General features: G+C 36.8%; 1 protein-coding gene across 1 annotated transcript in view; it reads left to right on the top strand.

The window, feature by feature from the left end:
• KIDINS220 (kinase D interacting substrate 220) overlaps nt 1-18,017 on the top strand; it is an 83,197-nt gene that overhangs the window by 24,222 nt on the left and 40,958 nt on the right. Inside the window, exons 10-21 of the mRNA XM_059828102.1 lie at nt 409-507; nt 1,140-1,238; nt 2,142-2,319; nt 2,855-3,019; nt 4,424-4,603; nt 4,963-5,128; nt 7,867-8,018; nt 10,620-10,909; nt 12,385-12,525; nt 13,241-13,484; nt 13,653-13,741; nt 14,735-14,879. Coding sequence (XP_059684085.1) covers nt 409-507; nt 1,140-1,238; nt 2,142-2,319; nt 2,855-3,019; nt 4,424-4,603; nt 4,963-5,128; nt 7,867-8,018; nt 10,620-10,909; nt 12,385-12,525; nt 13,241-13,484; nt 13,653-13,741; nt 14,735-14,879 — 1,948 coding nt within the window. The remainder of the gene's footprint in view (nt 1-408; nt 508-1,139; nt 1,239-2,141; nt 2,320-2,854; nt 3,020-4,423; nt 4,604-4,962; nt 5,129-7,866; nt 8,019-10,619; nt 10,910-12,384; nt 12,526-13,240; nt 13,485-13,652; nt 13,742-14,734; nt 14,880-18,017) is intronic.

The following is an 18,017-nucleotide window of genomic DNA, read 5'->3' as shown; positions in this document are numbered from 1 at the left end:
CCCAAAAGCTGCAGAGAAACATGGCTTACATAATAGGGGTAAAACACTGGAAAAAGTTGTTTTATTTCATTAGAAAACTTGCATATTTGAGTTAAAACTGACTACTTATTTATAGTTTTGGAAACTGTTTCAAGACAGGTTGAATCTACTTGGATTGTTAAAGCTCTTAATATATTTTGCACAGGTTTTTAAAATAGACTTGTGTTCTCTAGCCATATTTCCATTTCCTCACAAAGTTCTACTGGCGTGCTGATTAGATTTGGTGGCGTTTCCCTTTGCTCTGAGCTGTGCTAAAATTTGCCATACTATGTGCTGTTCTCAATATAGTGGTTGTACTTTATATACAGTTTTTGAAATTAATCCAACTGAATGAAAGTACTGTTAACATTTAATACTCTCTTTTTTCAGGATAATAAAACTGCTTTATATTGGGCAGTTGAGAAAGGAAATGCTACAATGGTGAGGGATATCTTGCAATGCAACCCTGATACTGAAACATGTACAAAGGTAATGATTAGAATTTTAATTGCATTGCTTTGTTTAACATCTGTTCTTTTCTCAACTCCTATGTGACATTAAATTTCTTCTGAAATATGGAATTTATTTTCAGCAATGGTAATGTTCCCTTCGTTGATAAACACCTTCTACTAAAACTCGATAGCAGGGAAAGTGTGGATACTTTACCTCAGCATCATTGACATGACCAGCAATAAGGAGTAGAGAGCAGGTGCTACTGGAAACTGAGGAGGAAGGTTTCTGATATTACTAAGCATGAAAGTTCAGACCACCCTTTACTGCATGTGCAGGGATGAAAAAAATAGAGGAAGTAGTATGAACAGCAGTGAATTACCTCTTCCATGAGTCTCTTATCAGATATCTTGAGTGTTGTTGTTCTCAGTTTGACACTGTTATTAACAGAAATGTATTTTGTTCTGTGATTCTAATCAATCTAGAATACAGAGTCTGTGATACTTTTTCAATAACATATGTGCTAAAGTCTTGTTACTTGTACAGTAACATATGTAATTAAAAAATTCTCTTAAAAGTTTGGGATTTAATTTGTTATGCTATCACTAGTTTTTTCTTGGTTTTGAGTATACAGAGAAGATCTTTTTATTAGGCCTACTTTTCCCTTTTAGGATGGAGAAACACCGCTTATAAAGGCAACCAAGATGAGAAATATTGAAATAGTAGAGCTTCTTCTGGATAAAGGAGCTAAGGTCTCTGCTGTAGACAAGGTAAAGAATATTTGTTTACTTTAGCATGTTTAATCATTATAGTTTTGCAGCAGAATTTTGTAGTGAGCTGTCAAGGCTAATACAGAAAGAGAGTTTCCTAGATGCTTAATAATTAAATAGATAAGAATACTTAAATATAAATTAATTCCCACCATTAATATATTGGGTTTTTTGTTTGTATTAGGGTGCTTTTAGTAACATGAAAGAAAAAATTCCAGGTCAGGAATAAAAATTTCACAGATAAGAATACTAATTCTTAATACGCTTGAAAAAGAGCATAGAGAGTGGTTGTTACTTGTCACTGATGTTTGGTTTTGATTAGTAGTCATTAAACTAAGCAATGCCAAGAACAAATACAACGGTTTGTTGCTGTCCTCTTACGCGTTACCTACTTTGACTGTAAACCTTTTAAATACAAGAACATTGATATGATACTTTTTTAACCTTCTAGTATTATACTTAGGGCAAATAAGTAATAGTGTTGATTTAATGTAACAAGGAAACTTTTACTGGAAAACTTTTAGGAGAAGTCTGAGCATTGAAATAATTCTAACAAGCACTATCTCTTGTTCCAAACAAGTCTCTGAATTTGCTAGTAGACACTTGTTTCTAAATAGAGATTACAGTTTTCATGAACCTTAAGGTATTATTATAAGTGTTTAAGAAAGAAGACAGTGCCTTAGGTTTAGCATTATAAGAACTGCCTTTTCACATGTCTTTTCTGAAACTTTTGTAATACTTTTTCGAGGGGAAGAAATGCTTGCTGTAAGGCTTTAATGCTGTTAGGAATACCTTAAGGTGTATTTCAAGTAAATAACACATCTGAAATGATGTGGAACACATGGTCTGTTCATAATCTTAGGAATTCATGTTAGATACTACTAGTTTTTCACTTAATTGCAGAAAGGAGATACTCCACTTCATATAGCCATTCGTGGAAGAAGCCGTAAACTTGCTGAATTACTCTTAAGAAATCCAAAAGATGGTAGATTGCTTTATAGACCCAACAAAACAGGAGAAACACCTTACAATATTGACTGTAGCCACCAGAAGAGTATTTTAACACAGATATTTGGAGCCAGTAAGTATAAGTATTTAATTTTATATATTTTTAAATCACTTGTATATTGAGAATCCAGTTTATTCAATTCTGTATTGAAAGGTGGTAACGATTAGTTTTTTTAATGTTGCAACTAATGGGGGAGCTTTAAAAAAAAAAATTAGTTGGCAAAAAAATTCATCATTCTAAAAGCCTAACAAAGGTCAAATGTACCTTTTATGTTTGACTTTTGACGTTGGATACTGTGTGACTTCTGCTGATCGTTTTGTTTTTACTTAGCTCTTGCTTGTATAGGAATTATTTTCTTTGACTTGCTGTGATTTGGGATTTTGTTTGAGTCTTTTGTGGTAAGCTCTGATGGTTCTGATAATTATATAACATCTATGTGGATGATTTAAAATCCCTTGGAACAAGAATGTATCAATAATAACAGCTATTATATGGGAGGAGTATATATGCAAATATAGGTGAACCTGTCATGATTTTATGTATGGAAATTGTCATATTGAAGAGATTTTGTAAAGCAAAGTTCTGTAACATAGTATTCGTATTACAGGACACTTGTCTCCCACGGAATCTGACGGTGACATGCTGGGTTACGATCTGTACAGCAGTGCTTTGGCTGATATTCTGAGTGAACCAACCATGCAACCACCTATCTGTGTAGGCTTATATGCACAGTGGGGAAGTGGAAAATCTTTCCTGCTCAAGAAGCTGGAAGGTAAAAGTTGATTTAGCCTTTTCTGTAGGTTCAAATCTATCTATGAAAAGCGTCACGTGGGAGTTACTAGTCTTTGCGACAGCTGTTGGTCCATGTAATGTTGTACCCAGTCCCTGTTTCTGTAATGAAATAATTTAAATTTTAGTGTGGTCAGTTCATCCATAGGTTGCTTTGTTCATTTATACAATGTCAAGACAGTCTTTAACTGTTGCTGTCTGTTGTCCTGTGGGTTTTCTGCAGCAGTGCATCTACCCTTTAGGTACTGCTGAAAGTATGGCTCCTGAAATTTGGCTTGCTGGGGGTGTTTGTGCGTCAAATCAGGTTCAGACCTCTTTTGCTGCAGTATTTATTTATTGTGCCTCCTATGTGTCATTTTTTTTTTTTTTTTTAGTTTAAGAACAAATCCCGGGCTATTAATATTTTTTTCTCTGTAGTGTATTTTCTCTGTGTCTAGTTTTCTTCCCCTTTCCCCTTATTTACATTGAGCTTTTTGAACTTTCTGAAATGACAGAGGAAGGCAAATGCAATATATGAAGAGAGTCAATATTTTTCACAGTGGAAATAGGCATCTTATTTACAGTTTAGCTCTTTCTAACTACGGATGTTTTTGTGACATGTTTCAGTATAATTCAAAATACTTTTACCAGTCTTGGTGTTTCTTTCTTTCTGTGATTTTCTATTCTTTAAAAGCTTCTATATTAGGCAAAATGGGGTCTTTGCGTTCATTTTGTTCACCTCATGCTCCATGTCATAAACAAAAAACAGTGTGCATTTTTGACTGTGATGTTTATTGTTGATGAGCTCATATGTTTTTACTCTTTCAGTATTCTCTTCCTGTTCCTCATTCATCTTTTTATTCTGGATTGTGTATTTAGTGTTTCTTATTCAACAGATCCTAAATAAGTGTCTTCAGGAATTCCTGTTTTAGTAAATATGAATCAACAAACAGAAATAAATACTGAAGCCTTTACATTGTACTGTTATATCTGACTATTTGAGGAACGTGGTCCAGATTTCAATGATGGAGGTTTTGGGGGTTGGGGTTTTTTTGACAGATACGGTGGATTTAGTTTTCTTGGTGTCATGAAATATGTTTTAAACTTTTAAAGGAGGATAGGAAATGACATGGCTTTTAATATGCCTTTTAAAGTAGAAAATCTGCAGCAAACAGTGCAAGTATTATGTATTTAAATAGTTCCATTCATTTCATGGATGAAAACTTTGGGTTTTGCACTAATGTTTGGAGAAGAATTCAAGCATTATTGTCTTTTTTGGACCAATAATAGGGAAAAGTTATACAGTCTAATGAAAAAATGTTTCTTTTCAAAGATGATCATTATAATTTTTTTCTTTCTGTTCTAGAATGATTTAACGTGTTAACTGGTCTTTGTCTTTTTGTTTCAGATGAAATGAAGACTTTTGCAGGACAGCAGATTGAACCTCTGTTTCAGTTCTCTTGGCTTATTGTATTCCTCACTCTTTTGCTGTGCGGAGGTTTGGGTTTATTGCTTGCTTTCACAGTGGATGCAAAGCTTGGAATAGCGGTGTCACTCAGCTTATTAGCAGTTCTCTACATTTTCTTTAGTAAGTGTTATTTTATATAGAGTTTGTGAAGGTTTATCTATTTTTGGAATTCAGTATTCTTGTAGACGTACTTTGTGATTCAGAAAAATACTAAATGTTTTTGTAGAAAATAGGGCCCCTTTGTACCCTTTCCTTGTGTTTTGCATGTAATTTGTGAGAGGGCATTCTGGAAAACAAAGAATTTTTTTATACGAACTTCATGGCGTTACTCTTAACCATTCTCATTTTTAGCCATAACTGTTAAAAATTCATTCCACTCCTTTTGCACAACTCCATGCCTTATCTGTTCAAACTTCATGGTTCTTTCAGTTGTGAACGTTGACTAAAATACAACCATAACATCTTTTTTAATATTTTAGCTGTAATTTACTTTGGTGGCCGAAGAGAAGGTGAGAGCTGGAACTGGGCCTGGGTGTTAAGTGCAAGATTGGCAAGGCATATTGGATATTTAGAGTTGCTTCTCAAACTCATGTTTGTGAACCCACCAGAATTACCAGAGCAAACCACTAAAGCTCTACCTGTCAGGTTAGTTATTTCATTTATTTACTCTGGAATGAATAATTCGGGTTCACTCTGATACTTTTCAGACTGTCCGTATTAATGTGCATGTTTATCTTCCTATGAAAAGCTGTTGAGATTCCTGTTTGAAAAACAGGAGCCCTACAAAATCACGTGGTTGAATTTTTCAGTGTGACGAAGGTAGTAGTGTTTTCAAGAAAAACTGTGCCAAAGTCAGTGAGAGTTACTGCTTTTTAGTATTAGGGGTTTTGACCTGGCCACAGTCGTAGGGATAATAAAAAATGTTTTTACAAATACATTAACAAAAAAAAGAGAGCCAAGGAGAATCTCCATCCTTTACTGGATGCGGGGGGGGGGGGAACATCATCACCAAGGATGAGGAAAAGGCTGAGGTACTTAATGCCTTCTTTGCCTCAGTCTTTAATAGCCACACCAGGTATATCCTCAGGGTAGCCAGCTTCGTGAGCTGGAAGACAAGGATGGAGAGCAGAATAAACTCCCCATAATACAGGAGGAAGCAGTTAACGACCTGCTACATCACCTGGACACTCAAGTCTGTGGGGCCTGATGGGATCCACTTGCCAAGCCACTCTCCATCATTTATCAACAGTCCTGGTTAACAGGGGAGGTCCCGGAAGACTGGAGGCTTGCCAACGTGATGCCCATCTCCAAGAAGGGCCAGAAAGAGGATCCGGGGAACTACAGGCCTGTCAGCCTGACCTCGGTGCCGGGGAAGATTATGGAGAGGTTCCTCTTGAGGGCGCTCACAGGGCACGTGCAGGACAACCAAGGGATGAGGCCCAGCCAGCACGGGTTCATGAAAGGCAGGTCCTGCTTGACCAACCTGATCTCCTTCTATGACCAGGTGACCTGCCTAGTGGATGAGGGGAAGGCTGTGGATGTTGTCTGCCTGGACTTTAGTAAAGCCTTCGACACTGTCTCCCACAGCATTCTCCTAGAGAAGCTGGCGACTCGTGGCTTAGGCAGGTGCACTCTTTGCTGGGTAAAAAACTGGCTGGATGGCCGAGCCCAGAGAGTTGTGGTGAATGGGGTGAAATCCAGTTGGCGGCCGGTCACAAGTGGAGTCCCCCAGGGCTCAGTTTTGGGGCCGGTCTTTAATATCTTTATCGACGATCTGGATGAGGGGATTGAGTGCTCCCTCAGCAAGTTTGCAGACAGTACCAAGTTGGGTGGGAGTGTTGATGTGCTGGAGGGTAGGAAGGCTCTGCAGAGGGATCTGGACAGGCTGGATCAATGGGCCCAGGCCAATTGGATGAAGTTCAACAAGGCCAAGTGCCGGGTCCTGCACTTGGGTCACAACAACCCCATGCAATGCTACAGTCTTGGGGACGAGTGGCTGGAAAGCTGCCCGGCAGAAAAGGACCTGGGGGTGTTGACTGACAGCCGGCTGAAGATGAGCCAGCAGTGTGCCCAGGTGGCCAAGAAGGCCAACGGCATCCTGGCCTGTATCAGAAATAGTGTGGCCAGCAGGACTACGGAGGTGATCGTGCCCCTGTACTTGGCACTGGTGAGGCTGCACCTCGACTACTGTGTTCAGTTTTGGGCCCCTCACTACAAGAAGGACATTGAGGTGCTGGAGCGTGTCCAGAGAAGGGCGACGAAGCTGGTGAGAGGTCTGGAGCACAAGTCTTATGAGGAGTGGCTGAGGGAACTGGGGTTGTTCAGTCTGGAGAAGAGGAGGCTGAGGGGAGACCTTCTCGCTCTGTACAGTTACCTGACGGGGTTGCAGAGAGGTGGGTGTTGGCCTCTTCTCCCAAGTGACTAGCAACAGGACAAGAGGAAATGGCCTCAAGTTGTGCCAGGGGAGGTTCAGGCTGGATATTAGGAAAAATTTCTTTACTGAGAGAGTGGTGAGACACTGGAACAGGCTGCCCAGGGAGGTGGTGGAGTCACCATCACTGGAGGTGTTCAAGGAACATGTGGACATGGCATTGCGGGACATGGTTTAATGGGCATGGTGGTGTTGGGTTGATGGTTGGACTTGATGATCTTACAGGTCTTTTCCAACCTTAGTGGTTCTGTGATTCTGTGACTATCATACTAATAAAAGTTTGTAACAGACAAAATAAGAATTTATTTTTCTGGTATAGCTTACTGTGTATGTGCTTGTTTCACTGATTACTTCTGTTGAGGTCTTTTTTTTTTTTTCTTTCCTTTTCCTTTTCTTTCCCTGTAAGTAGAGCATCACACTGCTTAAAGCTTCTAGTTTACCTGAAAGCAAGAAAATTCATGCCATGTGTTTTATAGTTTTGTTTACTCCTATTGTTTAGAGACTGGTATTTTAGCCTCATGGTGCTTTTATGTGATCTTGCTTTTCTGTTGGTTTTTTTTTTTTTTAATCCTCCATAAATATTTGGAAATAGCTCAGAATGCAATTTTAAAAATACTTGTCTATATTATGTTTTGGCATCATAAAGATATTTTTATGCTTTTACTGCCATTCGAGGTGCTGCTAGTGATGTGATCATTTTTATCTTTTTAACAAATCAAGTTTTAAAATACAAGTGAGGCAAAGAAGAGGTTGATAACAGGAGAACAAATAAAGAAATAAATAACTTAAATTCCATGTAGAGTTTTAAAAAAAAAAGTATTTAAGTATTTTGCATTTTGTGCTTCTTGAAGAAACTGTCAGCTGCAGAGGTGCAGGAATATTTTTGTTTTGGTTGCCAAAAAATATTTAAAGCTTTTTAAAATATACAAAATACATGTTTTTTCTCTTTCAGATTTTTGTTTACGGACTACAATAGACTGTCCAGTGTAGGTGGAGAAACTTCACTGGCGGAGATGATTGCTACCCTCTCTGATGCATGTGAAAGGGAATTTGGTTTCTTAGCAACAAGGCTATTTCGAGTTTTCAAGACAGAAGATACACAAGGTTTTTATTACCTGAATGACATTTCCGATTATTCCATTTCAGTGCACTGTTATCAGGGTTCTGCTTTTCACATTATAAGCTCTTTTTAGAAACTGTTGTAGCCGTGCAGATATTCATACAGAAGTGGAAACCTCTCTGTATTGTTTTGGAGAGAAAAATGCCCTGTTTTCTTTGCTGATCGTGATTTTATTAATATCATAAAGGAATATCTTCTGTGAAGTATAGTTTTCAGAAGTGTCAGTGGAAACGTATGTTTATATTGCATCCTTTCAGATGCAGCATGGTATTTTTCCATAGCAATTAAGTCACTGTGTCCAAGTCAGATAGAGGGAAATGTATACTTTTGTGTATTGCTAAGAGAAGTTTCTGTTTAGTTTATTAGATTTTAATTCAGAGCTTTTATGAGTGACCACTACTTATTGTGGGAAATAATAAATGTATAGAAAATGTTGGTCCAAAGCCATAAATTGCTGTGATTAGTGCTAGTAAGATGGGATGAAATATTCCTACTTGATCCAAATGGAACAAACTTTTTTGTTCTGTCCCATCTGTAGATTTCTGAAAAAAATAAGCAGAACAGGGTATGATATTGTGAAGAAAGGGAGTTCTTGAGGGTAACTTTTAATTCATAGAGGACTTATTTCTACTTTGAATTTGGTTTTAGTCAGTTACTTCTCATTTCATTTTGACTTTGACCACAATTTGAGGAATCTGTTAGATGTTGTCTCCTCTCACAAAGTGAAATGTTAAGACTCTCCTGTCTTGCAGAGGGAGGGTGGAACAAAACGTGCTATGCGCTTGAACACAGCTTACTCTTTATTGTTTTTTCTCAAATTCACTGAATATTCTATATGAAAGTGATATGTGGAGTTTTTCACCCTTATTTCCATATTAGACGTTCTGCAGTTCTTCTCCTTAACCTCAGTGAAACAGCTTTCATGATGCTGTAATTTCTCCCAAAATTGACTTGAGAATGGCAGTGTAGGGCTGGCTTCTTGCGATTATTTTATTGACAGGACAAGAGGAAATGGCCTCAAGTTGTGCCAGGGCAGGTTCAGGCTGGATATTAGGAAAAATTTCTTTACTGAGAGAGTGGTGAGACACTGGAATAGACTGCCCAGGGAGGTGGTGGAGTCCCCATCACTGGAGGTGTTCAAGGAACGTGTGGACGAGGCATTGTGGGACATGGTTTAATGGGCATGGTGGTGTTGGGTTGATGGTTGGACTTGATGATCTTGCAGGTCTTTTCCAACCTTAGTGATTCTGTGAGTCTGTATTTGCAGTAATCATCTCCCTTTCATTGTAATCTTATTTTTCTCTTGTATTCCTTGGCTGTCTTGCCCTTCTGTGCTCTTCCTAATTATCTAATTGATGATTTTTTTATTATTTTATCTATTTGATGATCTTGCACATCTTCTCCTTGTCTCCAGGTGTTTGTAGGTCTAGGGTCATAGGTTTCTTGTCTCTAGAAGTTCACAGAAATTCCATATAGGTTTCTTTCTAGTCTCCTGTATCTTTAATTTTTGTTCATTGCTTTCTAACTAGAGGAAGCTTACATCCCTATTTCAAAATGTCTAGAACTGAATGGAATTATAACTGAACTGTTATTCTTCTCTTCTTGCCTCTCATTCCTTTCATTATGCATTTCCGTTGCTCTGTCCTGCATCACAATCCTATCTGTCACATATGTCAGTAATGTGAAAGACCTTTCTAGCTTATACCCCAGTCCAGAATATCATACATGGGCTGTGTATAAACCTTGGATATGCTTTCCATGTAGCATATTGAAAATCTGATTTTTCTGTTCCAGTTCAAATATTGATTTTTAGCCGTCGTCATTTTGCATCAAATTATTGCTATGTTCTGTTCTTTGTTATCAACAAATGTGTACAAAAGATGTGAATCTTCCAGATGTATACACCACTAGATGTGTACAGATCCAAAGGCAGAGGCTGCTACTTTGGAAAAAAGCTATTTCTTTGATCACTGCTTTAGCTGTGCTAACCTCCAACTTCAATAATTCTTTGTCTCTTCCTTATTAATCCAACTGAAATCAGGTCTATATTCTCTTCTGAGGCCCTTGTGATCTGTCCGAACCTTACATACTGCAGTCCTCTGTTGTTTGTGTATGTTTTAGCATGCAAGAAAGGATGGTCTCAGGTTGTAGCTTGCAATTTTGATTTAGTTCTCCAGTGGCACCATTAGTATTAGATTATTTAAGTATCATGTTTCTGTTTAGAACTGAGCAGTTACCATACTGTTTTCTTAGGATTTACTGGCATAAATACACTTAACTGAGAGATGTCACAAAAGGGATGATACCACTGGTGTGAAATCTGTTTCATAAAGATCATTTCCATCTAGTGTGGATTTCTTGAAACAATGGAAATAAAATGAAGATTAAAGGAGTATCTCTGCTTCATAATTTCTAAGAATTTTGGCAAATTTAGACTTTTTTTTTTCCACGTTTGTGACTGGATGGTAGCACTGCAGTAACCTTTTGTGCAAGTTAGTGTTTTATAAGTATGCAAGGTAATAGATTTTGTATTCACCTGTAATTACATTTTACATTTATTTTAACAGCAAGTACTTGTTTCCTAGGTAAAAAGAAATGGAAGAAAACTTGCTGTCTCCCATCCTTTGTGATTTTCCTGTTCATACTGTCTTGCGTTGTTTCTGCGATTGCCTTGTTGGCGATTTTTAATGTAGAACCAGCCAACATGACAGTGAACGTTATTCTTATATCAGTTACCTGTGTTGTTGGTTTGGCCTTTATCTTGAATTGTCGCACATGGTGGCAAGTGATGGATTCAGTTTTGAATTCTCAAAGAAAACGTCTTCACAATGCTGCCTCCAAGCTTCACAAGTTGAAAAGCGAGGGGTTCATGAAGGTAAGCATTTGCATGAATTGGCCATTAAAAGAATTGAAACAAAACCCCAAACCTGTAGCCTTCTTAAGATAGGGCACCATTTATTTAATCAGGCCAAGTCTCGCAACATTAGCATGAGTTTTGGTGAGCTTTTACTGAAGGGAACGCTTCTGTTCCACTAGTAATTATGCTTAGTGTATGAGATCTGTCTGCTCAACCAGGAATGTTAAATTTGGATTAAGTTTTCAGTTTCTAATTTTACTTTTGCTGGGAGGAAGGTACTAGGGAAACACTTGTTCTACATGATCAGTATTTAGTAAAAGCTTACTTCAGATCATAAGATTAGAAAGAATAACTTTTAAAATATTCTAAAGGTGAAAAACCAAGCCCAACTTTGGCTGTCTGCATGACCTTTTTACTAAGAAAGGAATGATAGCACTGAAAGAACAATGCAAAACAGTTCACATTTTTCATGAAATATGATAGAAAATACTGTTGCTTTCCTGGGTTGTATCTAAACTGATAAAAAACGTACCCATCAGGCTGTCATCAAATATCCTATATGCTCCTATTTGAAAATAAACTTCAGCATCATGATCGTTACATCTGTAGATTACAACTAATACATTGTACAACATTATGTTGTGCAAGTATTTTTGTAGCACAGAAGACCTTGTCTGTGTCTTACTACTGTGTTTCTTGACAATTGTTTTTTGATTGGTATTTATCTGGCATATCTTCAGCCATTTAGGAGCTAGGTTCACCCTTTGCAATCAAAGGAGAGAAATGTGTATTTCCGGACAGTTATTCATATGACTTATGTCGTCTTAATGTGCACATTCAAGATTAATCTAGTGGTGAATAGATCAGATTTTAATGTCTGTTATTTGCTGAAATTAGGGGAGGTGAATTCCACCTTTGTTTCTATATTAAGGGTAGTTGTTAAATGTGTAACTTAATGTTGAAAAACTTAAAAAATCTTCAGATCGCGTATCCTGAATAGGAATGGCTGAGCATTAGAGTAATAGCATAATTTGTTTGGCAGGAAGGCAGACAGAAGATTTTAGTGTACATTTTATGCAAAGCAATTCTTGAGGATTAGCTGATGCCACAAATACTCTTTTGTTTACTCTTGACATACTGATTTACAGTGCATAAATATTACTTTATTTTTAAATAACATTTTAATGTAATTTAAATAAGGATAGTATGTTACATTGAAGTGGAATAACATTTTAATGTAATTTAAATAAGGATAGTATGTTACATTGAAGTGGAATATGCATTTCTGTTGTACATTTTTGTGCAAGTAGGAGATTAAAATTTTGGAAGTGACATTTTAGGACTTTCACTTTGGATATTTATAAGTGTTTATTTTTGTAATCTTTGAAGTATTTTGGGGACAAGTAGCAATCTGCAAAAGGAATTACATGCATTTTTGTGAGTTTTAAGTATTACAGAAATGTCTTTTCCTTCTTTGCTTTTCATTTTTATAGGTTTTGAAATGTGAAGTGGAACTGATGGCCAAAATGGCAAAAACCATTGACAGCTTCACTCAGAACCAGACAAGGCTTGTTGTAATTATTGATGGATTGGATGCTTGTGAACAGGACAAAGTTTTACAGATGCTTGATACTGTGAGTTGGATCATTTTATAAAGATGATCTCTGGATCGTCTGGATGATCTCTTCCATAGATGAGCTCAGATATATACAGTTATTGAGTATTTTCTGTAGAAAGAGGGCGTGTATACAGTGTCTGTGTGTCGTAGTCTTCTAACATTTGTGTACACTGGCATAACTGTAATAGTAAGAGCGATGGGTTTTAAAAGTTAAAAATTAAATCCTAGTAGGACTGTACATCTTAATACTTGTGAAAAGTTTTTAAATAATCAGATGTAAATTATTGAAAATTAATATCCTGTTGAAAGAAACTTAAAATGTTTGGAGTTTTTCATACTTACTTTTGAAGTACTTGAAGTACTTCAGATGAAAAATACTTAAATGCTAAATGGTTGGACTTGATGATCTTACAGGTCTTTTCCAACCTTAGTGATTCTGTGATTCTATGATTTGGGGGGCTGGGACATTACTGCATGATATATTCTTGGTGATGACTCCCACTGTAGCTACTACTGCTAATTTGTCAACTATGCTTATTTCTAATTGTGGGTAAGTTCCTAACGTTAGATATCTCATATTGAAGAAACTGACATCTCTACATCTCTTGTCCTCTCAAGTTTATAACTCAAACAGAATGAATATGAAATCTTGAGTCAGATGTTCAAATGATCTACAGTTGCTATTAATTATTAATTACTATTAACAAGGTGTACCATCTACTTTTTTCCAGGTGCGAGTCTTGTTTTCAAAAGGCCCATTTATTGCTATTTTTGCAAGTGACCCACACATTATTATAAAGGCTATTAACCAGAATCTCAACAGTGTTCTACGTGATTCAAACATAAATGGACATGATTACATGCGAAATATAGTCCATTTGCCAGTTTTTCTGAATAGCCGAGGGCTTAGTAATGCAAAAAAACTGATGGTAGCTTCAACAACCAATGGGGATATTCCTTACACAGATAATGCAGGTAAGGTTGTGCAGGAGGATGATGTGAAAGGTACAAAACCAGTGTTCCAGGAATCTGGTTTTTGGAACAAACTATTTAAATAAATGGCAGATCATTAGTGTTATTTTATAGATCAGTCAAATGTATATGAATGGAGAAAATGCCTGCCTTTTGTTTTCTTTTCCATAGGACTGCATGAAGAGGTTGACAGGAGAGTTTCTCAGAACAGTCTAGGAGACATGACCAAGCTTGGTAGCAAAACTGCTCTCAATAGGCGGGTGAGAAAGATTTTTAGACTAAATGGAGATACTGGTAATACCTTTTTTCTGTTCTTTTCTTTTTTCTTTCACATTTTTAATGATGTAAACTTGGAAGACTTACCAAGCCATTCTTATGAAATTACTGTAAATAATCCAAGTAGGAAAAGTACATTCTTAAATCAGTAGACTGGTGCTCTATCAAAGAGGAAAAAGTTTGCTTGCTCACTAAAGTGTTCTTTTCCACAAATACTTAAATTCAGCTCTCTGTGAATGCTGAGATGATACAGCATACTGGTAGTAGCTATGATCTATGTATGTATGTATATTTTGGATTTTTGTGTATAAGCCCGGTATCGCTTGGTCGCAGGATGTTGCAACAAGGGGCAGTAATTGAGCATAGCAAGGAATTTAGAATATTATAGTACTAGTCTTTTACTGCAACATGTCCACCACACTTTCTTCCCTGCTTTTTGCTCTGTTTTCCTGTCTTTACGTAAAATCAGAAAGTGGTTGAATAAAAGGTATCTAGGAAGTAGTGAAAAGCAACACAGAGTCTGAGGATTCTGAGGTTTTTGAGCTGCCATAGAGAGATACTTGGGGAGTTTTGTAGCAGAGGAACCTAATGTTCACTTTAATTTTAAAATGTAATTAGTAAATGGATGGCATTAACTTTTTGTAGAGACAGTAGGAAACGATGATGGCAATGCTGAAATTAGTAATCTTTTTACAAAATATCTCACTGTGTCACTCTATTTTGCCCTCTCAGAATTGGCATGGAAGTAAAATGTGTAACTCTTTACCAGTTCTTGGCTTATACAGGAATCATGTTCAAATATTACACAGCTAAATCAGAATTAAATTCTGGTAAATATTTTTATGGTATTTCATGTCAGCCTCATAGACATATTCGCAAAGGTTCTAACTTGGTAATCAAGTAAAACTGAAGTATTTCAAATACATAAAAGTTTTTGATGCTAACCAGTATTCCTTGCTTTTTTGTTTCATTATAAGGATACTTACCGAAGACGCCAGATGCAACGTACCATTACCCGCCAAATGTCTTTTGATTTGACCAAGCTGTTGGTTACAGAGGATTGGTTCAGTGATATCAGTCCTCAGACCATGAGAAGATTGCTAAATATTGTTTCAGTGACAGGTAAGCATGGCATGTTTGTGTACAGTAAACAGTATTGTGTTTTGGTTGCTTGTAGTTACACTCAGACTTTTTAGTGTGTAAACTAAATTTAACAAGTCAGTCCATGTGTTGATTTTGAAAATCATTCTGAAGCAAGCTCTTCTAGAGTGCAAGCAAAGATTATAGACTATTCTATATAGAATTAATAGAAATTAAATAATACTTGTTTGTTGATTCATTGGCTTTAGTTGGGAGGCAAATGATTCTAGTCTACATTTTTAGGAAGTTTTATATTTTTAAATTTTGAAGTGGGATAATAAAATACATTTTTCAATTTTGTAATACTATAATGTGAACAAAGTTTGTAGTGCTGGTATCTTAAAAGGTAAACTGCAAGGCAAAACCAGGTATGTATCCTTTACATTTTTGCTATGGATATTCAGAGTCCTTTTTCCCTAAATGGTTGTCTGGGGCTGATGAAAGCATTATATGACCTGTTTTCCTGCAACAAAACACAATCAAGATATTGGTATCTTTGAGGTTTAAAAAGTGGAAACAACTGGAAAAGGACTTATGGAACTGTAATAAAATCATGTTTCATGTAGTAAGTGAATGGGGAATGATTACTTACTGTCTTTTCTATTACAGACACTAAAAGGCACTGAATACCCTTACAGCTAACTGGTTCAAAACATACAAATTGAGTTACTTTTCACACTGTATATAGTTAAGTGCATAACTCTGCAACAGTATCATATGGATGCGGGAATCTTGCACGGATTCAGAAACAATTAAATACCTGAAAAGTAAAATTAATCAAGTGCTAACAGAAAGCAAGCAATGAACCACAAATCACCAGGGGCTGGAATAACAAAAGAGAATATTATTTTTCCCCAGGTTCTGAAGGTTTTACAGAACCATTTGCTATTGTACAGCATGAAGCTTCTGGGCAACTTGGACCTTAACTCAGAATTGGCTTGATCTTTAACCATAAAAAAAAAAATCCCGGAAAAAGCTTGAGCTTAATTTCAGTATTCTTAACTCATTTTTGTGTTGATGTGAAAGCCAATTCCAGCTTTTTCAGAAGGATCAAATGTCATGTTTTCTCTGTTCCAGGCTTTGTATATTCTGAATGTTTATGATTAGGATGTGGACCCTTGTAGAAAACTGCCATTATTCACCAGGTGCTAGTGAAACACTTTTTTTACTATGAGGGTGACTAAGCACTGAAACAGGTTGCCCAGGGATGTTATGGAGTCTCCATCCTTGGAAGTATTCAGAAGCCCTCTGGACACGGTCCTGGGCAGCTGGCTCTGGGTGGCCCTGCTTGAGCAGGGGGCGTTGGACCAGATGACCTCCAGAGGTCCCTCCCAACCTCAACCATTCCGTGATTCTGTGAAACAATATTAACAGTTTCTAGGACTAACTGGAAAATGTAAGGAATTCACAGATATGACAAATGTATTGTCTTTTAACACTTAAAATATTTTAGTACTGTTTAGCATGCATATTTAGTATATTAAGTTAGGTTTATTAGATAAGATAGGATGGAAACAGAAAGGTTGATTCAGGAGAACTTCTTGCCACTGGTAAGCAAGGTTTTGGCTCATAAAATAACGAGTAGTGTAATGATTGAAGAGACAGTGAACAGTTGTTCCTCTACCTACGGCTGGGTTGAGGAGAAGACAAATAGTGCTTTTAAAATGTGAAATAGCTAGTTGAAGAAACGTTGCATCTACTAGACAGATATTTCTGCTTTTGTTTTGTTTCTTTTCTTTGTATCTAGTCTTGCATGCAATTGTAGCTTTCCCATTGACCCATTAGATATCAGTGGTGTCTTTAAGAAGAAGCAGTGCACCTTTGAGCTCTTCCCTAACAAATTGATCCTAGTTACAGCTTCCTACATTACATTTTAAGGAGGATCTTGGAAGATGACGTTAATCCTATTCTTTACAGCTCCTGTGCTGTAGACCTCTTCCCCTGAATAAAATGGATTGCTTGTTTTTATGCCACTTCAACTCTTTTAATCCGAGTTCCTCGTTTTATGATAAAGGATCTCACTAAATGACGAGCAGTACTACACTGTACAAATGGAGAACAAAGTGAATATTACTGTGTTTTGAAGGAAAAGAGTTCTTTTGTTTTTTAGTTATTTCAACATTAATCAGATTATCACAAGCTCTGGGTTATGTCAATAAAATAGAATTTCTAAAACTTCTGATTTCAGTAAGCCTAATAAAATTTGACTGCTAGGAAGAAGACAATACAATTCTACCAATAATACTTACAATAAAAGGTTATGTTAAATGACCTTTGTCATTTCTAGAAATGTGACCTATGCCTTTATACGATAACATTTAACGCTTAAATAAAAAATCTTCTTAATTTTCTAATGAGAGCTGGATCATTTGAGAGAGAGAATTTTAGGAAGAAAACTTTCCCAGATACAGAAATATCACAGTTGCCTGCAGGTGTATCAAGGATGGGTTCAACAGATTTGGCATTAAGTTCTGCGTCAGGTCATTGTAGCCGTATTGCCTACACTGGGTGCAGTTTAGAAATCAGCCTGTCTCTATTGCACACCACATAGCTGGAGCTAAGAAACCTGCTGCAACTATCTCAGGTCTCACTTAGGGTGTTTGCTTTACCAATAGATGCACAGAGTAATAATACAGGCCAAAACTGAACTGATTCCTGCTGATCCATTTGGTTGCAGAAACCGGCTGCAGCAGTATCAATGCTGCATTCACTGCCCAACTGAACATTGCATTTGGGAGTACTTATTTCCAGCATGTCACAAGTAGGTGGAACTGGTTCAGGTCTGGTACAGTGCTGAGGTGATAATCTCAGTAGGAAGTGTGATACAAGGACACAGTTGCACAGCACTGAGCTGAGATTCAGCTCTGTCGAACAAACATGGTTAGCACAGAGGGGTTGGCTGTCTCTTCAATTCCATTCCCAGTGCTTGCATAGTTTGGACTGTCCTAATTTACCTTCACTCAGGTTATGAAGAATTCAGTGTAAATGCTGTTCTAAATTAAGTAAAATAACCCATGGCTTATTTTCTATTCCATTAACTTAACACTAGTATAATTAATAGAAGAGTGTTAATATGTTATTTTCCCCATTTTTCCCCTGCTTTTTCCCTTTTCTAGTGAT

Source organism: Gavia stellata, chromosome 2, assembly GCF_030936135.1.
Source record: "Gavia stellata isolate bGavSte3 chromosome 2, bGavSte3.hap2, whole genome shotgun sequence".
In the NCBI taxonomy this organism is placed as follows: Eukaryota; Metazoa; Chordata; class Aves; order Gaviiformes; family Gaviidae; genus Gavia; species Gavia stellata.
Note: the sequence above shows the minus strand (reverse complement) of the source record. Positions and strands in the feature narration are given on the sequence as shown.